We start from the raw sequence: 20,126 nt of genomic DNA, 5'->3' as shown, positions 1-20,126 counted from the left end.
GCCACGCAGCCACGCAGGCAGCCACGCAGCCACGCAGGCAGGCAGGCAGCCAGGCAGCCACGCAGGCGCCACAATAGATAGCAGGCTTATCATTTGGACTTAATTTGTTGAACATGAGTTATTACAGTTGAACATTCTCTGCAGGCTACGAAACTGTGTCGCAATAGAGGGAGGGTGTGGTGGTTATGTAGCTGTCTTCATTTTTGTGGTTTCATGAAGTTCTCATATGGAAGGACAATTGGCAGATTGACTCAAGTGTAGTCTGTTCAGTAAGTGTCAATTATTCCCATCAACATATTACATATATAAACAATCAATGATTGCTGTGTATATATAATGAAATGATCAGGTGACTTTACATTGATATAGTTTTTGCAGTCATGACAACCCTCTGATGAAAATTGCCCACGATAAAAAAAATATTAAAAAAAAAGAAAAAAAAAGTTTGACACTCCATTTTTGGCACAGCTCACGTGACTGCCCCCGTGTGGGCGGAGTCTGCAGGTCTACAGGAACTCTCCCAATCAGGAAGTGAAACTTTGCTGGAGATTTTTCAATGCCGTAAGTCAAATAAAAACACCGGCTATATCTATCTGTGTGTCTGTCTATCTTTCTATCTATTTATTTGGACACGTTTGAAGAGTCTTCGAGGCGCAGATTTACCAGGCAACAGGTAGTAGGCATCGTGTCCCATCGTCCGTCCATAACTTTGAGTGTGTGCTCGCCCGCCCGCCCGTTCGCTCGCTCGCCCGCCCGTTCGCCCGCCCGCCGGAAACGTTTTGCAATCCTGTAACAACAACACATGCACGTACGTCGCTTTTTCTGAAACGAATCACATGCTGCTATATTGTCCTTCTCGCGGTCTAAAGTGATAGAAATGTTCATTGTCATTTCTTACCTGTTGCTCACTTACTGTTCAGCGCCACTTTCACTTTTTTGCTTCACGTATTCGCCTCCATCAAACACAAAAGAATCTCGACAGCCACATATGTTCGGACATTTTGTCTGTCAACTTGCAAAGTGGCTCGTTATTCCTTCCATACGTTGGTTGTAGTTTCCAAAGAGTAATACTGTCTGGTTTCATGTGCAGCCATTTTGAGAAGCACTGCTTTGCAGACATTGGACATGATTGACGTCACATATTTCCAGCTACCTGGACAATGGGAAATGTCATACCGTCGTCCATGATGTGTTTGGACTTGAGTGAGGCTTTGTCACCAGAGCATCTCCAGTGGCAGGATTACACATGAATCTGTGTAGGAGGCCATTTAACAGCAGCCTTTCTTTTGCCCCACAGTTGCGACCCATTGGAGGAGTCCTGGTTTTGGCCATGAACCGTGTCCCCCTTCATCAGCCACAGAGCTGTGGACCCTGGGAAATGAAGGAGCGTCTGGGCACGGGAGGCTTTGGCAATGTTACCAGATGGCAAAATAAGGTGAAGCATCTTCATCGTCTCCATAGATCGTATACGCGGACGGCCATGACGTTAGGTACGCGGCTGTCGAGCCGTGGGCTGACGTCGGTATGCTTGTTAAAACGCTCCGTTCCGGCGAGATCATTTCTACATGAGCTTTCCTCTTTGGGTTTACAGTGTGATTGAAATCAGTGTAGTCATAAAATGAGAGCACGATGGAAGGAAGTGTGAGTGCACGCTCTCTTCCGCTTCCTTTCGTCATGACTGTGTTTCGTTTGTGTTAGTCACCTGCGGGTGTGTATATTGTGCGTTGATACGAGAATGTCTTACTTCAAATAAACTCTTTGTACGGTTTGAATAAATAACATGCTTCAGACCTTACCGCAGCGCTGCTTGTTTGTTTTCACGGAGGTGTATAACATTCTGGAACATTTCAAAACATACATCCTAGCTTTGACATGATCCATCAATTGAGTATTGAGAGACATTTTGATGCAGCTCTTGTGTTGGTCATGTCCAACATTGATTTCCAAGGACAATGCAGGAAGTTGGTCGAACACCGCTGATGATGCTTCTTCCCGTATGCTGGGGGTTGTTATTACTAGGAGGCGGGTCAGGTCAAGTTACGGGCAGCCGTTTGAGCGTGATGATGTCATGAGAAAGAGGGATGGAGATATGGTCACTTGTGTTGCTCATGGCTGTACGCTAGCTACGTAGCGGTTGTATGTTGTCGCGTCTCTGCCCGTAATGCACGTTGATCTGAAAATGAGAAATGGCCTTTTAAAACGTTTCTACTTTCATCTTCTGTTATGAATAATGCATGGTTCCAAACGCTTTAAGAGTTTGGTCTTTTCTTCATTGCAGTCTCTCTTTTAACGATGCCGTGCTTTTATTGGGTTGGAAGGATACAGAGGAGCAGATTGCAATCAAGCAGTGCCGCCAGGAGCTGAGTGAGCGAAACAAAGAGAGATGGTGTCTGGAGATCCAAATCATGAAGAGGTCAGTCCCTCCCTCCCTCCCTCCCTCTGCAAAGAAACAAACACAAATATGACTAACAACAATCTTTTACTTGTCTACACTCAATCATCTTATGCTTAAGAGAAACTTATTGCAAGCACTTAATGAAATAGAATAGAAAGAATGCTCCTCCCGATGCGCCTGTGTTGACCACTGGGCGGCAGTAGAATACAGGCCTGCTGACAAACGAAAAAAGAGTTTCACAACTACTGTACGGTTTGGTGCAGTCATAATATTCCTAAGAATCTTGTTCAATTGTCTGGATGTGTTTGTTTCTGCATCATTCCCTGTCGAGTGTTAGTTTTAGCCAGTTAGCTGTACCAACTTGTCTTGACGAAATCAGGGATTTTTCCTTCTTTATTTTTACCACTCTGTCGTCTGTTTTTTTTTTTTTTTTTTTGCCCAGAGCTATGTATGAGTAAAACAAAAACAAAAAAAACAACCGTAAATAAGATACTTGAGTTTGTTTTGACTCACTGCAAGGCATTCCGTGACATGTTTGACATTTGAGCGTTCCACCCCCATCTCTGTTTTCTCAAACCCGCTATCCTGAAATAGTTTGAATGGCGCGGGGCATGTAATAATAAGACTTTTGTGGACTCAAGGTAGTTATTTCTGACACAATAAAGTGCCACCTCCTCGTTGTGCTCCACTTTAATGTCATCACGCTCTTCTGTTTCTTTTCTTAACAAGTCAGACGTGTGTGCCAGTTCAAATGTGACCCTGAAAACATTTCAATTTAACAAGCGTGTTGTTCTCAGACAAGCACACCGCAGACCTCTCGACCCACGCCGTGACAAATATTGTCGGAGCGTGCTATTATATAATCACACCGCAATGGTCTGCATGCGTGTTTTTGCGATCTTAACGGCTTATGGTGCCCGCTACGTCAGGGAGATGTTTATTTTAAACACGACGTACACGAACGAGGTCATGTTTTTGTGAAAGCAGCAGGTTTGTTCAAAGTGTTTGGTCATTTGACAAATGAACACGTCTGCCTCGGTCCTAGTAGTGCAGCCAGCCTCAAGCTCCGATGACATGAGAGTTCCAAACTCTTGTGGCTGGAGTGGATCAACTGGAGTTTCTTATCTTGTTTTGTTTTTTTTGTTTTTTTTGGTTTGTTTTGTTTTTCCTTTTTTATATAGCGCCAGGCCGAGTGCTGGCTGGAGTTACCAATGTATCCAGTGAGGTGGTGGCAATGACAGCCCAATAGACAAACAGCAAACAATTGAATATGGAAAGAAGGTCAAACCTCCTCGCAGCCTCGAGGAAACTTTCTAGACTCGCTTCACCGTGAGTCAATGATCACTTTGCATCCTTGCACACTCATCAGTCATTTTTTCGGGGGTTCGGTATTGTCGGAGTCAGAGAGCGGCCCCGCCCCAAACCGGTGCCGCTCAAATGTTCTTCCCGTTCAAAGGGCGTTTTCCTTGGCCGTCGTTGCCAAGTGATGACTCACTCACGAGGCATTCGTTGCGTGTCTCCGAGCCTGGGGGCGAGCGTGAAATGCGATTGCCTGTTGTGCTAAATACTAGAGGTGGATTGCTCAATTAGATGTCTTTTTTTCTATGGTATTCTGTAGTCCGTTCTTGTCCCTTACCCCAAGGATTTCACCGCACTCAGGTTGGATCATGTCAACGTGGTGGCGGCGAGGGAAGTTCCCGAGGGGATGCAAAAACTCGTGGCCACCAACACCCTGCCGCTGCTGGCCATGGAATATTGCCAAGGAGGAGATCTGAGAAAGGTGAAAGGAAATATGAAGTCATAAAATCAATCAAAATAAAGCAACTTTGGTGTCCGCCCAGTCAGCAAACTCTCATATTTGTCTAATTGCACTTCATTGATTACAAATAAAGTGTGAGGGCCGGACCATGCAGTACTTAAGAAAAGGAATATCAAGTTGAATGGAAAGGCACCTTATGGAGATAAAACCATCCGCTGCATGGTGTCTCAATAGCCCCCCCAAGGAGTTATTTGACTTTAGGAATTTGTTTGTGTCGGTGAATTTCAAGCATGTTTTGCTCTTTTCATTTGAAACCCAAAAAGTCTGGGCGCATATTGAAAGCAGACCAAACCAAATAGCCGTCATCATGAACCGCAGACTCCCTCGCATCCTTTTTATTTTTGTCAGCTCTCCAGCAATGATCGTTCAAATGTCTCATAAATCCTTTTCTGATCTCTGCACAAAACCAAAATCAACAACTTTGAGCCCGTGCGCCGACGCAATGTACTTAATGGATGGAAAATTCTCTGAAATGAGGACACGCTCTAAATCACCAGGAGGACCCGTTCATTTGACGTGCCGGTGACTCTCTTCTCTTTGCAGTATCTGAACCTCTTGGACAACTGCTGCGGAATGCGCGAGGGCTCCGTTTTGATTCTCTTGTGCGACATTTGTGAGTATCACCAAGGTGACTTTGGTGAAACTATTGTTCCATCCGTTATGTGTCCGAGTGAGCTGGCGGGATGATTCCTTTTCGATATTCAGGGACCTTTGGCCTGTGTCATGATGTCACCGCTGACACTGGACCGACCGCAGCGTTTAGTCACCATGGCGACAGCTCACACAGGGCCAGAAGCGTACGTCAGCCGACTTTCGCAACGTACCAGCGCTCCGTGTAACATGCGGCGCTTCTCGCGCTCTCTCGCTCGCTCTCGCTCTCTCTCGCTCTCTCTCGCCCCCCCCCCCCCCCCCCCATCGGATACAATTTTGACAACTCGCATATGTATGGCGTTGGTCATTTGGAGCGTAACGCGCACGCACACACGTCAGCGCGCCTAGAATAAACACGGTGGGCGTTTCTTTCTAATGTCCCTCGACTCACTCACTGACGCACATGTTTCCGGTAAACAGTTTTGAAGCCAAGTGGATGCTTGCTTTAGTATTCTGATTGGATTTGGGGAATTAGAATTACTCAGGTTGGTATAGCGAACATCAGCCAGCCCTCTCCTGTTTTCTGGGTTTGGACACATGTTGTGAAAATGAGAATGGATAGAAAATGCTTTTCCTTACGTGTTTTGGCTAAGCCCAAACAGGCCTGATCAAAAGTCCACTTCCTAGAAATGTGTTTCTCCTAAATTGGCGGTGGGCATTTTGCTTTTCTTTTTCTCTTCCCCGTAGCCTCGGCTCTGACCTATCTCCACGAGAAGCGAATCATCCACCGAGATTTGAAACCCGAAAATATTGTGCTGCAGCAGGGAGAGAAGCGGGTGAGTGACAAATATGCCCCAACCAAACCGTGTTCACATCTTGGCCTTTTGACATTTTGGTTACCAAAAGCTTTCCACTCTAAACTTTAGTTTGACTTTTACCAAAAGCTTTCCACTCTAAACTTGAGTTTGACTTTATGACGGAAAACCAAATCCCACAATTGATCCTTGCACTTTTCGGGTCTGGACCTTATTATTCCATTTTTTATTACGGTTACATAACCATCCTTCACATGTAATCCTCCATCTGGTGGATGTTCAAACATTTTCGAGAACTCGATCGGTTCGTCCTAATCCTTAAGGTAAGACGAGTTTGTTCATGTCACTTCACAGTCACGCCGACGATTTCGAATCCATTTCCTAATGGCACTTTTAATCGTGATAGAGTTTTAGCACCACCTGTCGCTTGACGATTTATTCGAAAAGATTTTCAAACAAACGGCGAGTTAGCCGAAGGTTTCAAAAAGCCATCTTAAGTCCTATCATCGGAAATGGTTTACAATGACGTCCATCTGTATCTCGGTATCAGCTGACCTCACAGTCTTGGCCTTTTTTGTGTGTGCACTTTACCTGTAGAATGTTTCACGAGCAAATTGATTCTATTGACATTATTTACTGTAGAACTAATTGAACAAGATGCAAAAGGGAAACGTCTTACACGGAACAATATGATAGAATTCCGAACACGAAGACAGATTTAGATTGTCGTGCAGTGGACAAATCCGAAATCTCCTATTTTCAATCACGACAAGGCAGCCCGGATAGGCCAATCAATTCCAGGCAATGTGAGAATGACCACCAAAAGGATATTAAAAGGGAAATTGGATACAGGTGAAGCACATGAGAAACAGACAGGAAGAGAAAACCAAAACAAAATCCACATGTGGTTTAAGTAGTTAATTCAGAACTGCTCTCCCCCCCCCTCTGTTTAAGTTAATCCACAAGATCATTGACCTCGGCTACGCTAAGGAGCTGGACCAGAGCAGCCTTTGCACCTCCTTTGTGGGAACGCTGCAGTACTTGGTCAGTCAGACACGTTGTACGAGCGTCACCATCTGCCTGCCGCTGACCTCCTCTGCCGTTCTTATCCGTCAGGCTCCCGAGCTGATGGAGAGGAAGAAGTACACGGTCGCCGTGGACTACTGGAGCTTCGGGACCTTGGTGTTTGAGTGCATCACGGGATTTCGGCCTTTTTTGCCAACCTGGCAACCCGTTCTTTGGTAAAAACAAACAAAATAAAAGCTCTTTCCAGAGCTTTCTCAACCTCTGCAGCAGTTGCATAAATAAAGCAAAGTCTTGGACGTGAAGAATGACAGGATACGTGTGTTGCGCCAACATCAATGGCTCTCATCCTTCTCTGTTATTCTGAATCAAAGATATCAAATCCGAGGGGCATGTTTGGGTTGCAAGCAGGAAAACCAGCCGGCCGGCCATTGTTTCAAAGTCACACTTCCGGTCGTGCAAATTCCCTTTTGGTTCTAGTCTACCTTAATATATCCTCACAAAACACAGTACGAGTCGCATTTTAGAATATTTTCACCCTGCATTGTATCTTGCCCATAAGAACGGTGAATGACAGTGAAGCCATCAATCAGCTAAGCTTTTCTTCTTTCAGGCACAATAAACTGCGTCTGAAACAGGACAGCGACATTGTGGTCTACGAGGACCTCTCCGGGGTGGTCCGCTTCTCCAAACAGCTCCCTCAGCCCAACAACCTCAACAGGTGAGTCGCGTCACTTGAGCAACATGAGCCGGCGGCCCCCGTACTCGTCACCTTTTGGTGTATGCGACAGTCTTCTCGCCGAGAAGCTGGAGAGGTGGCTGCGGCTGATGCTCAAGTGGTCTCCGCAAGAAAGAGGCAAAGAGCCCGACGCCACGGCCAGCAATTGCTTCTCCCAGCTGGAACTTATTCTGCAGCTCAAAGTGAGAGTCAATCACATTCATTGTATCGTCTTCGGAGAGAGAGAGTGACGTTGTCAAGCGATGAAAGAGAGATTTACTACCTGTCCAAGTTTTTTTTTTTGGGGGGGGTCCGTGAGAGGTGGGTGGCATTGCCATTTTATTTCTTGACTTATTTATCTTTGACATTGCCATTTCATGTTAAGTTGAAGTCCTCCTGCTGCCACTGCCCAACTGACTTGCGCTAACGTTAGCATTATGCTAAATTGGCCTTGCCTGTTGACCTCATTGAATGTGCCTCATATGGGTTCGACGGTTCACTTTTTCCGATATATTTCTCAGTTGTCATTGTCATGTCAAAGTTCAATGTTGCAGTGGGTTCCAATCATATTGACTGTTTTGCACAGCGCTTCTCTCAACTCATTCAAGTTTCATTTATGCTCTGTCTCTATTCTTCGCAGATGGTTCAGGTTTTAAACATGACCACCGCCAAGATCTCGAGGTACGCCGTGGCAGATGACGAGACGGTGGGCGAGCTGCAGAAGAGAATTGCCGACCAAACCGGCATCCCCGCGGCCCAGCAGGAGTTGCTGCTGGAGGCCGGCTCGGCCTTGGAGCCTCACGGGCCGGCCGCGCAGTGCGCCGTCGATTACACCGTAACCGCGACGCCTCATATCCGATCGTTCCCTCGTGAAAAAAAAAAGTCATGTCTCAAATCTCATATGTGCAGGAAATCGATGGGCGGCGGACAGACTTTCCTCTCGTTTTCCTCTTTGATCGCTCATCTTGTAGTTATGAGCCACCGTTGACTCCCCGCGTCCTCCCTGAAAACATCATTTTTATCCGTGAGGGTCTTTCTCCTCCTTATGTTGGAATTCAAATGTATTTTAGTCTGAGTGTCACCGTTTGACAATCAATTTGAAATTTACAAAATGACTCCCCCACACTTTGATGACTCGATTTTATGATTGTTATTCATGTTAAAATGATTGTAGTCTTCTTCTTCACCAGAAAAGGATCCAAAGCACATTCTGCCTTACAGCCCTCTGAGGAGGACTTGTGGCCAGGCGTGGCACACCATCCGCTCCCTGAAGGAGGAATGGCAGAGGCTGCAGCAGGGACAGAAAGCAGCCATGTAGAAAACGCACGCACCCACGCACGCACACGTACGTGTGGACGTGATTCAAAAATGCCAATATTTTCCTCCCAGCATGAGCTTGCTGAGACACAACTCATCCCTGTCCAAGCAGAAGAACGAGATGGTGTCCATGCACCAGAGACTCGTGGCCAAGCTGGACTTCTTCACCACCAGCCTTCATGTAGACATGGACAAATACCAGGAGCAGACCGCCACTGGAATTGGTTGGTACCGCGTTAACTCTGGTTCTCTGAATGGGAACAGATCATTGAATTCATTGAATTTGGATGCATTTTGAAAAATAGACTAAAGTACAATCAGCAGCCAAGATAGATGGATGGATTTCAAGTCCACGTATTTGGGGCGGGTGTGTCGTTGTGGCCGAGCGGTTAAGGCGATGGACTAGAAATCCATTGGGGTCTCCCCGGGTAGGTTCAAATCCTGCCAGCCAACAATGAATTATGTTTTGTATTAGAATGGGGTTTCCGTCTCGCCCGCCACGTGCATTTTGACAATGTGAGGACCTTGCCCTACGCCGCAATGGGAGTTGTGGCCGAGCGGTTAAGGCGATGGACTAGAAATCCATCGGGGTCCTGCTGACCATGACGCTGCTTTTGTATTTTACACAGCTCTGGTCAAAACATTGCATTTTTCATCTAATGACAAAAATAAAGAAGGAATTCTTTCCATTCTTTAGCTTCCGACAAACTGCTGGGAGTGTGGAGAGAAATGGAGCAGACTGCCAGCAGCTGTGGTCAGGTACAAAAGTGTGTGTGTGTGTGTACTTGTTTTTAAAGTGACCCATGCTTTTGCGCGCGTGTGTGTGTGTGTGCAGCCCAAAGTAAGTGAACTTGAGGAGGAGATGATGCACCTGCAACAAGACATTCTGGATGTTCAGCGTCAGCCGTGGAGGAGCGGCGAGGCTTTGGACACACTGTGAGTCCCATCTCAATGAATTGAATGTTTAACACAACAGTTGACCTGTTTTTCTATTAGTGAAGGAAAGGCCATGGAAATGCTGCGCAAGCTGAGAGAGAAACCCAAAGGTTTGGTTGGATTCTTCATGCATCTTTGAGAACTTGTTTGTCTCCTCATGAAATGAAACTTTCCATCTGGCACCCAGAGCAGCGTTGTTCAGGGGATGGTCAGGAAATCTCGCGTCTGGTGGTACAGGCGGTGCAGTTCTATGAGAAGAAGCTTCGAGACTTCTATACACACCTCAGGTACTGATCCGCTTCAGAGCATATGAAGTTGCTGAAACATCTATCGTGAATGTTTTGTCAAGTGTACTGCAATCGCTTTCCTTGGTCTTTCATTGCGGCCCTTAACTAAGCAGTTCCTAGCAGTTCCTAAGCAACCCCCGAACCGAGTCTTAATGTCCTGCAGAGAGTGTTCCTACGTTTTGGAGCAAGATCAAAGGAAGAACATTTTGCCTTAAAAAAAGAGAGAAAAAAGATCCGAAGGAATCGACGCTCTTTGCTGGTTGAATTCTTGCAGTAAGACGGGCGTTTGTCGTCAGCGCGTCATGGATCTGCTTCCCAAGGTGGAAGGCGTGGTGCAGGAGATGGCTGAGAGTGAACAAGTCCTGATGGGTCTGCAGGAGAGGCGCCAAAGGGAACTGTGGAACCTCCTCAAAGTGGCCTGTGTGAGTGAGGAATTGGATTGAGAAGATCAAGGTGGCTTCTTTGAAATGAACTGACTCGGCCATTTGGGTGACTTCCCGTAGAGTAAGGTCCGAAGCCCGGTAAGCGGGAGTCCCGACGGATGCCGGACGCCTTCTTCTGTGCCGCCTCTAACCACCTCCCGACACAGTTTACAGCAGTTGTGAGTACAGTCTTCGGCAGATGCTCTGAAGACGTGAAGCTTGTTATTCTCTTGAAGTCACTGTCAATATCTTCTTTTTTGTCTGCCCAGGGATGAGTCTCTGGTGGAGGAGAGCAGAACATTCGAGAGTCGACTGCAAAGTTTGCTGCATGACACCATCCAGGAGTCTGAGAGCAACATGGAGGTAGGAGCTTTTTTTTTTTTTCAATTGAATTGAATTTCCTTTGGGACAGCTTTTACTTTCTCAAGCTGCAACCTGGGTTTGCTCTGTCCTGATAAACCGGCAGCTGCGCGTCGGGGAGCGAGCGGTTAAGGCGATGGACTCGAAATCTCCCCGCGCAGGTTCCAATCCTGCCGACAACGGTTCCAATTTTGCTGTAGAATGACGTAGCGTTAAAAGAAAAGCTATTTGTGACATTTTGATGATGGGATGGCCTTACCTTTGGTAAAAAAAAAACAAAAAAAACAGTCTAGTGAACATCGTCGAGGTTCTCTTCTAAAGCACAGAAGTTGTTTTTACCGCTCAGTCATTCCAACATTTTGTCCAGGGTGCTGGAAATCGGCCGTCCTGATAAAATGACCGCGCGCTCGCTCGAGCGTGGCCGAGCGGTCAAGGCGATGGACTGCATGTGCTTTACAGTAAATTTGTGGAAGATTGAAAGTCACTCCTATTTGAAAAAAAAAACGTTTATTGTTGATCAATATTAGTTTCTTGAAACTTCGGGGTCTCCCGGCGCAGGTTCCAATCCTGCCGACAAAGCCAAAGTCCGCTTTATTGTCAATTTCTCCACATGCCAAGGCACACAAAGAGATGGAAATGACGTTTCCCACCGTCCCACGGTGACTAGACACGGTACACAACACTCACATCAAATAGCACAAAGAGTAAAAACGAACAGACAAGAGCCAACGAATGAGTAATAAGCAAATAACCCAAATAAATAAATAGAGAAATAATAAAGGTTCCCTTTTCGAATAGAAAGACCGTAAAGGTGAAATTTGTGCTGTGTACAGCAAGCGACACTTGTGTTGTCCACGGCCTAGTATATCCGTCGCCGGCAGGATTGGAACCTGCGAGGGGAGACCCCGACGGATTTCAAGTCCATGGCCTCAACAGCACACTTACTTTCTTCGATTGTAAGGTGGGAGGGGTCCAGAACCGCGCGCGAGTCGAGAGTGTCTTTTGTGTTCTCACTCGATTTTGCATTTTGTGTAGCAGATGCTGAGTGAATGGACGTGGCTGCAAGGGAGCAACAGCTTCTCCAGAGATCTCTCTTAGTTTTCCATCCACTTGCTGCCACTTTGTGGATATCAGGGCAAAATACACATTGATGGAAGGAAGCATGCAGCAGAATTGTCTCTCATTAGATGTTCAATGTGCGGATGAAAGTGTCTGGCTGATTGTGTGGGTTTGTCACGGATGAGAGTTTGCAACTGAACAGGATCACCTCAGGCAGGGAAAGTGCTAATTGCATAACTCATCCCATTCTACATTGACAGTGATATCTTTTCAACCTTTTTCCTCTTCATGTCATGATGTACAAAAGCAAACAGTCATCATTTTCTCCATGTTTTGTTTATTCCACTGATTAAATAAAAAGTCAGTTTGACATTTTGACTTCTTCTATAAAGCTACACACAGACACAGATCAAGTGAAATGTTGACTGTTTGAAGAGGTTTAGACCTTTCCGCCACCACTGGGGTGAAATGGGCTTCAAGGTCCATTTGCTCACTTGGACGTGACATTTTTATTGTTTGGCAGGAAAAGTATGAAACGTTGCCTTTTTCCTCAACAAAACCCCATTTGAAAAGGAGTCCGATCTTACAGAAACCAAATCAGTTTGATTGTGTCATTTCCGACTCCCATTCAATTGGATGATAGACTATTGAGCCGCAAAAGCAAAGTGGCCACAATCTTCCTTCCCTATGTTGTATTCGAATAGCACAAAGTGAGCAGCGTGTCAATCTGCTTGAACGCTATTGCATTGAAACTCCACGCCAGGGATTTGGACCTTGGAGCCATTGTCGTAATGGGCCTCTTTCCTTTTCTTCCTTTTCCATTTCTTCTGGGCATCTTCACGCATCCAACTCGAAGCCCATCCCCATCTTGTGTCCGCCGCCGTTGAGGTTTTTCCCGTCGATGAGCGCAGAGAGCGTTAGCTTGATTCCTGCGGGAAAAGCAGGGATCAACTCTTTTTTTTTTTTTTGGAGGTATCAACATCCATATGTGGTGTATTTAAAAGCAACCTGGCCTGAGGGTTTGTGTGTATCCTACTCCAACAAGGCAGGCGTTGTTGACTTTGGCCTGGATGGAGAACACAAGACATCTTGGAAGCGGCACGCCATGACATCATGGTATGTCATTTCTTACCGAAAGAGAGGCGTTCTTATCCAGCTGGTATTTGGTTCCCACTCCAAAGAGTGGATTGTTGCTTCCGGCCGTCCAGGCCAGGTGGACGGCAGTTTCTGTTTTGCTGTTCACCTTTTGATAAACGGAGCCGGTAAACTCCGTACTGTCGTTGCTGCAATAGGCGAGCAGAATTGACCAGAAGGCGAGTGGAGCGAAAGTGGGTGTCAAAAAGCCAACATTTTGACTCACACGCTGGTGTGGAGCTGGAAGTCGGAGGCCTTGTATCCCAGAGCAAAGTTGTTGACGGTGAGCTGGGACTTGGTGGTATCGAACGCCACCTGGTAGCCCGCCAGCCAGCTCTGGTAGCCCACCACGGCCGCGCTGTGAACGCTGGTGCCGCCGGCCATGTCCAACGCCAGGTCGCAACCTATGTTGACAAAATCCCGCTTGTAGGCCGTCTTCAGTTTGCCGCTCTTTTTGCTGTAGGCATAGCATCACTTTTATATATATGTAGACTATTGTAACTTCTTTGCATATATGTGGAAAAAAAAAAAAAAAGGAGGACGAGGGAGGGGGCAATCGTTTTTCATGCTGGCTGGTATTGCATATAGTTGAGGGTCTTACCCTGTGTTTGGTAGAAATGAGGCTTCCAGGCCCAGCTTCAAACCCTTTGCCAGCTGCAGACCAGAGAAGGAGTTAGAATTCCATCGCGATAGTTTGCCATTTGATTGGCACCTGGTCCTGCAGGGTGACTTCTGTGGCCAGAGTGTTGTCCGTGTTCCATTTCTGGCTGAAGCTGAGGCCCAGCTCGCTGACTTTGTACTTGGCCTCCAAGTGGCCGCCCGACTTGCCCGTATTGGTGTTGCTGGAGCCCGAGGTGGCAAACTCCTGTGAGACAAAACGAAAGCATTGTCATCGGGGAGGGAAGACAATAAATACATTTGGATGAGCTGACTTAAGAGCACGGTCTAGAACCAATCAAACACATGCGAAGGACAGAACACATGGTTTCATTGCGTACTTTCTTACCATCTGATATGGACATCCAATGAAGAAAGAAGAAGAAAGAAAAGAAGAAATGACAACATTAGAGGCGGAAAAATGGAAGGGACAACAACCACGTGAACTATATGGACAAAAGTTGACAAGATTTGTTCATTCAGAGTAGGCTAGGTCAAATTTCAATTCCTGTGGGTTGTCACAATCATTTTGTCCATATCATGTCTTGCGAGATCAAGTCGTACGCTTTAGAGCACACCAAGTATTTTTCACATGCAAAGGTCAAAAAAGCAAACACAATGGTCGAAAAATAGATGAAAGTGCATCGATGATTTGCAGCAAATCCAAACGGGACTTACGACACCATTCTGGGACTTGGTCTTCACATCAAGTTTGAGAACTCCATAACCTGGACATCAAAACAAGCTAAGAGATCAGTTGTCGCTATATCTATACTTCAATACCAGTTATGAAATGTGCTTCCTATTTACCATAACCCTTGTTGAAGATGTCTTTGGCAGACTTCCCCAAGTCTGCGTATGCAGGAGGGACGGCGGCCATTGTGTCTGAGAAGAAACACATGCAAGTTAGGCGTGCAGTCAGAACAATATCTTTCATGTAGGCTGCAAAAAAAGAGCAGATGGAGGGAGGGAGGGAGGAGCCTTGTCTTTTGAACACACATGGATACGCCGTCTGTTTCCAGCTATTGTTGTGCAAACGGGCATTTTACAACCTCCACTTGTCCATCTCGTTCTTCTTTAGGGAATTGAAGGATGACTGCATGCAGCCTCCTGGAAACGTGTGATGATGCACTAAAGGCATCATGAGAAAGTGTCTGGAGCAAATATTTGCTTGCAAACACTGTGAGTGTGCACAAAGGAATAGCCAAGAGCCTGGCCATCTGGAGGAGAGGCCTGCGCCCGTCATGAAGGCCAGTGAGGCTTCTCCTCCCACGCTTGACGACCATGCTTGTTGCCTGCCTGCCTGGCTGGCCATCCAGTCAGCCATCCATCCAGCCAGCCATCCAGCCAGTCAGCCATCCAGCCAGTCAGCCATCCATCCAGCCAGCCATCCATCCATCCAGCCATCCAGCCAGCCAGCCAGCCAGCCAGCCAGCCAGCCAGCCAGCCAGCCAGCCAGCCAGTTTGCTAATGGGATAATAAGGAATGGTGAAACCACCGAGCTAAAGCATTAAGCTTTCTCCCTGATTGAGTTGTTGCATATAAATCTTGTCAGCTGTATATTTTGTGACCCTGCTGATTGGGCCGTGTGTCCCCGCACTCACCGTGTCCCTCATGATGACACGCAGCAGCGTGGTTTTTGTTCCCTGCCTTGTGCTGCTGCGTTGTACGGCCCTTTCCTTTCTTCACCATTGCCTCTTTGGCGCAGCGTGAGGAGGAGGAACAACAAGCAAATACTGTATATACACTTTTTTTTTTCTCCAACTTTTCCGGAGCAAGTGTTTGTTGTTGCAGCTGCGGTCGGTGGCCTATTGCACGAGTGCATCAGTGTTGCAAAGAAAGGCCTGTGTACTTTGGGCACAACATGGGAACGTGATAAGACACCTTGTCATTTGGGACATTTTCACATCCAACCGCATGTTTTGTCCACACAGCTGACACAGTATCGCATTTTTATGCCTACTACGACAGACGTACAGTATGGCTATCCCGAACTGTTCACGGATACGTGCCCTGCCACTCATCTCCTTCGCTCGACAATCAATGGCGTGATAAAGAACTATTCACACACTAATAAACACCTAAAGATAAATGATTCTTGAACCCAAATGGCATTGTTCACCACAGAGAGGAATTACCAGATAGTCTGGTGGCCCCTCCCACCTCATCATTTCAGGCCGCTCTAAATTTAGTGCCTATGAGAACCTGACACTGACACACATGGGGGGGGGGGGGGGGGGGGGGGGAGCCCTCCAGGTTCAGCGTTAGCAAAGCGCGGAATAGAACTGAGACTGACTGAAACGTCCTTGTGTGTGTTGATATTGTAGCCTCGTGCACCATCTGACCCTCGTGTGCTATCTGTGTAATTCCTACTTGACAGGGCTCAAAGGTCAACAGGATGCTGATAAATAATGGTGGCTCACGGTCACACACACAGCAAGATGGTGAAATGTTCACTTGCATATCTTGGACCCAAAGACACAGTTAAGTGGCGTCAGTGTCTATTTACTATTTCAACCCCCGTGGGGACATTTTCGTTGTATATTGTCCAAAAAAGATCACAAAATCATTGATAACCACACATAAGGGAGCTACGTGTGCGCCTTAGATAAGGTGGAGCACAGTTAAAAGCTTGCACATCAACTACTCGAGTGCCTAACAGTCTAAGCACGCTAAGTTACAACACTGTCGATGTCTTTGCATGTGAGAAACATGGACTGACTGTATGGAGGTGCTGGGAGTGTCAAGAGATAACTAACACGTAGTAGCTATTGACCTTTCTGTCTTAGGACAAGTGAAAAATGGCTTTTAAGGACAATATAGAGGCGAAAATGAGTTCGAGTGGTGGATGTCAATAGACACACAACAGGGTGAATATAACAAAGTGATGTATTACAGAGCAGCTTGATGTTTTGACAGTAAAAACAACCAAACAAACAAAAGCGTGCAACTTTCAAGTATTATGGAATGATTGTGCGTGCGTGCGTGCGTGACATGTGCTCACCTTGAAATGCTGGCGATGTGTGGTGCTGACTGCAGAGTTTGACAAGACGCCTATGGTGGATGGGACAAGGAGAAGGCTCGGGGCAACGCGCGTGCGCATGCGCGTTGCGCAGCGCACGCCAGAACTCTGCTGTGGGCGTCGCCATTGTGTAATTGACGACATTGTGGATAAATACATAATTGCCATCGATTTATTAGGGCCAAAACTGGTGTGAAAGTGCTGCATAAAAATGGATTGAATTCTGCTTGATTTTATACATGGTGAATAACAGAATTTGTCAAGTAGGGGATTGTTATGATTCATCAATATTTCATTCTTGTTGATTGGTTTGAAAATGCTTCTAAGAAACGAAAACAATCCAATTCAACACAGTGACGTCAGATAATCTCTGTGATGTCATTTTTACTAAAGAATGACTTCATATGCTATCCATGACGTCATCCCCCCAAAAATGAAACAAACTTCTGCGTTATCAACTGAAATGTTGTTGCGTTCAGTCAGAAATATTTTGGCCCTATTTGCCATTCCTTTTTCGCTATTTTCTCATCTGCGTGCACACCGATTTCCACCGCTGGAGAGCAGCAGTGGGTTCATTTGCGCATGCATCATATGAAATGGAGTCCAAATACCGATGAGTTGTGCCCAAGTCTAACCTATTGTAACTAGAGCTGGAGGATTTATATGACGCAATCAATAAGGTCAACCATGAGGGCCAAACAAACAGCTGCAAAACAAGACACACATTTCTAGCAAGTTACAGCTCATCATACTTACGGAGTTTTTGCTCAACATTATTTGCGTGATGAATACAAACTCCTTGCAAAATGTTGCTTCTTTTATAGCCCTTTGTGGAGTGAAGCCGTTGCCATGGTGATAAGACTAACATACGTCATCAAGCTGCGTGGCTCACGTTAGTTAGTTAGTTAATCCTGCGCTCGACCGCTCGCTCACATTGCGGTAAAGACGCTTCTAACGATCGACGTTTATGAGTTGTACTCATCGTATTTCACGTGCATGATCTTGTTTTTGAATGTACATGATAGGACAGGTAGGTCTTCAATGTGCGAGGGGCCTTCATCAATATGTGGACCAATCCCACCAGACCCATCGATATTTCCCCACTACTACAACAGACCTGCTTCAGGTTGGGTGCACTCGCATCGCACTGATGGATGATGCTTGTTGGACAGGCGGACGGATACAACTAGGATGACTCTCGACCATGTCATTTGTCAAGGCGACGGCTTCCCTGAAACATCAAATGGAAGTTTTGTTCTGATGGTGCTTTGTTTTTCCAGCACTGGGTCGCCTAGAGGGAAACAAAGACGCTACGTCGACCCTGTTGCCGGGGCCTCTTGCTCCGGATCCTCTTCTGCACCCTGACTACTACAGCGGCTGTGCTTCTGCGCCGCGTCCACGCATCAGCGCCGACGCCTCCCACATTCGGGAGCGAGGGCAGAGAGGCGTCATAAGGGAACTCCTGAAAGTCGAATGTTTTCCTACCAGACCAAGTAAGCCCACTCGCTCACTCGCTCACTCGCTCGCTCACTCACTCACTCACTCACTCACTCACTCACTCACTCACTCACTCACTCACTCCACTCCCTGTTTGGATTTGGATCTTTGGTTTGATTTCCACCGTGAAGCCTTTTGTCCCTCCCTCAGAAGCGCGGGAGTTCGACTTTCACAAAGACAACGTCCGGCGACTTCGGGAAATCCAGAAACGTTGCAAAGTGGAAGCTGAGAGGGCTCGTACCGTCCCGGTCAAAGCTCTGTGGACTTCCACTAAATACCGCAATGTCCAATCCAAATTCATGGTGGATTTACAGGTGACGACATGTGACAGGCGCTGTCTGTTCAAAAGCTACGACGGCACCCTCCGTCTCCATCTCATCTTTCTTCTATACCGCTTCTCCTCACTATCTATCTATCCATCCATCGAGCCTTTTTGTTTTGTGCAGCTTACCAGTCCAGCTGTGAAACCAGAGTGTCAAAACTTTCTAAAGGGTCACTCCAAAAATAAAGTACCACCAAGACCACAGTCTACCCCTGCCGCTGTGCCCTTGCATCACTCTCGCACTGCTGAACAGGACAAGAATTTGCAAGTAAGTCAAGCCAATCGTTTCCATCACAGGAGAAGAGATGTGACCGTTGGTGTCGATACATTTCAATCTGATAGAAATCACGATTGTTGCTTGTGTATATGAAATACCGAGGTAAAGACAGCTCTAGCCAAATCACCCGACACCTGGAGTTGTTGTTGTTGTTGTTGAATTCCTTCCTGCCTGTAGCGCCGCTGTGTGCTAAATGCTCATTCCTTTGCAGGTGAAAGGCCAGAGCGTGGATTTCATCAAGTACAACGCACGGGCCGCAGGACAGACGATACAAAGGTCCCAGTCGCTGACAAACCTGCAGGACAAAACGCTGCCCAGCGCTAACAAGGGCCAGGTGCCTCACTAGTGAGTCATCTTCTACTGTAGAAGAAGAATCAACTTCCAGCAATCTGACCACCTTTTGTTCGACACCACACAGCATAGAGGAGAGGAAGAAGCAGTGGCTTAAAGAGGAGGAGGAGGAGAGGAGGAAGAAACTGATTCCACCTGTTCCTGTCGGTCACACCTTAATGGCCGACAGCGAAAGGCAGCAAACTCTGAAGACGCTGCAAGAGCGTAAGGCTTTTCTTCTCCAAGTTTTCAAAATACACGCAAAGCATATGCGGAGGCTCCAAGTGTTTTAAATTGTCCGCCTATCATTCGGTCATGCACAAATGTTGTTGTTGTTTTTTTTTTTCTTTCTTCTTTTCACAGGCCATCGCGCCCTGGTGACGGAGCTGCTGTCGCTTCCTCTCAAAGCAGACACTCTGAGTGTTTGCTTGCGCCGCGCTCGTCTTGATAGAAGACTTTCTGAGTTGGAGGAAGCCATCAAAATCTTTTCCAGAGATAAAGTTTATGTCAAAACAAATTCCTAATGCCTAAAGAGAACGAGACGGGACATCCGACTTGACGGTTAAATGATGCAACATAGCACTGGATCACGGGAGCTAGGGTCTGAAAAGTGTATCCTTTTTTTAATCCTAAAAAGTGGCAAATTATGTCCGTCCGTCCATCCGTCGCAGAAGGACAAGAAAAACAATCCACATTGGTACTTGATCTTGTTGAGAGTAATGTGCTCTCAAATATTGAAAGAATGACTATTGCAAACATTTGTGGTAAATATTGTATAGCCATTAGGTTCATCGAAGACTAATTACAAAGGAATACAAATTCTAACCAAACATCTCTCAAAGTCGTTTTGTCAGTAATATTCCCATTTTTCTTTCTGAATATTTCTTTGGTGCTAGTTATAGTATTGTGTACTCGTACGGTGGCTGAGCTCTTCGGATCATGAAAGGTTAGAAATTGGAAAAAAAATTCATTTCAAGGTTAGAAATTGGAAAAAAAGTTTCATTTCAAGGTTAGAAATTGGAAAAAAGTTTCATTTCAATTTGAAACGTGTCCTTTCTTTTTATTTTTTTATCAGCAATGTTCACTTTGTATCAAAAGCACTAACATAATAAAGCGACTTTGAAGTTTGAATAGTTGTCCGCTTT

At 46.2% G+C, this 20,126-nt stretch overlaps 3 protein-coding genes and 1 non-coding gene across 16 annotated transcripts; 3 read left to right on the top strand and 1 right to left on the bottom strand.

Annotated features, from left to right (window-relative positions):
* The first annotated feature begins 493 nt into the window (after positions 1–493).
* Positions 494–12,112, top strand: ikbkb (inhibitor of nuclear factor kappa B kinase subunit beta). 8 transcript variants are annotated; one of them, XM_085908876.1, is made up of 22 exons: positions 494–561; positions 1,298–1,435; positions 2,279–2,413; positions 4,055–4,175; positions 4,758–4,827; positions 5,553–5,641; positions 6,575–6,664; positions 6,737–6,861; positions 7,257–7,364; positions 7,435–7,564; positions 8,002–8,196; positions 8,271–8,385; positions 8,552–8,675; positions 8,751–8,902; positions 9,376–9,437; positions 9,514–9,614; positions 9,675–9,724; positions 9,802–9,901; positions 10,176–10,323; positions 10,405–10,502; positions 10,593–10,686; positions 11,719–12,112. In XM_085908876.1, the coding sequence occupies exons 2-22, from the start codon at positions 1,413–1,415 to the stop codon at positions 11,779–11,781; spliced, it is 2,193 nt and encodes a 730-aa protein (XP_085765002.1). In that variant the 5' UTR covers positions 494–561; positions 1,298–1,412; the 3' UTR covers positions 11,782–12,112. The 8 variants fall into 8 exon arrangements, with proteins under 8 accessions (XP_085765002.1, XP_085765000.1, XP_085764998.1 ...); XM_085908874.1 differs by having other exon boundaries at positions 500–561; positions 2,319–2,413; XM_085908872.1 differs by having other exon boundaries at positions 516–673; positions 2,319–2,413.
* Positions 9,050–9,132, top strand: trnas-aga (transfer RNA serine (anticodon AGA)). The gene has a single exon. It is a non-coding gene; the product is annotated as a tRNA-Ser (tRNA).
* vdac3 (voltage-dependent anion channel 3) lies at positions 12,063–17,462 on the bottom strand. Of its 5 annotated transcripts, XM_085908926.1 has the most exons (10): positions 17,312–17,413; positions 15,138–15,228; positions 14,344–14,418; positions 14,212–14,261; positions 13,589–13,741; positions 13,478–13,530; positions 13,103–13,333; positions 12,875–13,025; positions 12,751–12,808; positions 12,063–12,671 (listed from the first exon to the last, which is right to left on the bottom strand). In XM_085908926.1, the coding sequence occupies exons 1-10, from the start codon at positions 17,327–17,329 to the stop codon at positions 12,580–12,582; spliced, it is 972 nt and encodes a 323-aa protein (XP_085765052.1). In that variant the 5' UTR covers positions 17,330–17,413; the 3' UTR covers positions 12,063–12,579. The 5 variants fall into 5 exon arrangements, with proteins under 5 accessions (XP_085765052.1, XP_085765055.1, XP_085765051.1 ...); XM_085908929.1 differs by having other exon boundaries at positions 13,478–13,741; positions 15,138–15,230; positions 17,312–17,462; XM_085908925.1 differs by lacking the exons at positions 15,138–15,228; positions 17,312–17,413 and adding an exon at positions 16,538–16,623.
* On the top strand, positions 17,265–20,092 carry enkd1 (enkurin domain containing 1). Of its 2 annotated transcripts, XM_085908903.1 has the most exons (8): positions 17,265–17,494; positions 17,581–17,681; positions 17,836–18,048; positions 18,203–18,366; positions 18,499–18,642; positions 18,863–18,996; positions 19,070–19,206; positions 19,345–20,092. In XM_085908903.1, exons 2-8 carry the CDS (start codon positions 17,597–17,599, stop codon positions 19,503–19,505), a joined length of 1,038 nt encoding a protein of 345 aa, XP_085765029.1. In that variant the 5' UTR covers positions 17,265–17,494; positions 17,581–17,596; the 3' UTR covers positions 19,506–20,092. The 2 variants fall into 2 exon arrangements, with proteins under 2 accessions (XP_085765029.1, XP_085765028.1); XM_085908902.1 differs by having other exon boundaries at positions 17,266–17,681.
* The last annotated feature ends 34 nt before the right edge of the window (positions 20,093–20,126 follow it).

The sequence above is a fragment of the Syngnathus leptorhynchus genome, chromosome 4, assembly GCF_054491065.1.
Source record: "Syngnathus leptorhynchus isolate UIUO chromosome 4, UIUO_Slep, whole genome shotgun sequence".
In the NCBI taxonomy this organism is placed as follows: domain Eukaryota; kingdom Metazoa; phylum Chordata; class Actinopteri; order Syngnathiformes; family Syngnathidae; genus Syngnathus; species Syngnathus leptorhynchus.
Note: the sequence above shows the minus strand (reverse complement) of the source record. Positions and strands in the feature narration are given on the sequence as shown.

Excerpts from the sequence above, each read along its gene's own strand:
- ikbkb (XM_085908870.1), top strand. Across the intron at positions 8,197-8,270 it reads AGTGCGCCGTCGATTACACC|GAAATCGATGGGCGGCGGAC; the intron begins GTAACCGCGACG and ends TCATATGTGCAG. Across the intron at positions 8,676-8,750 it reads CAGGGACAGAAAGCAGCCAT|CATGAGCTTGCTGAGACACA; the intron begins GTAGAAAACGCA and ends TTTTCCTCCCAG.
- vdac3 (XM_085908926.1), bottom strand. Across the intron at positions 13,026-13,102 it reads TTCCAGCTCCACACCAGCGT|CAACGACAGTACGGAGTTTA; the intron begins GTGAGTCAAAAT and ends CGCCTATTGCAG. Across the intron at positions 12,809-12,874 it reads ATAAGAACGCCTCTCTTTCG|GCCAAAGTCAACAACGCCTG; the intron begins GTAAGAAATGAC and ends TTCTCCATCCAG.
- enkd1 (XM_085908902.1), top strand. The coding sequence starts at position 17,552 with ATGATCTTGTTTTTGAATGTACATGATAGGACAGGTAGGTCTTCAATG. Across the intron at positions 18,997-19,069 it reads AAGGGCCAGGTGCCTCACTA|CATAGAGGAGAGGAAGAAGC; the intron begins GTGAGTCATCTT and ends GACACCACACAG. Across the intron at positions 19,207-19,344 it reads TCTGAAGACGCTGCAAGAGC|GCCATCGCGCCCTGGTGACG; the intron begins GTAAGGCTTTTC and ends TTCTTTTCACAG.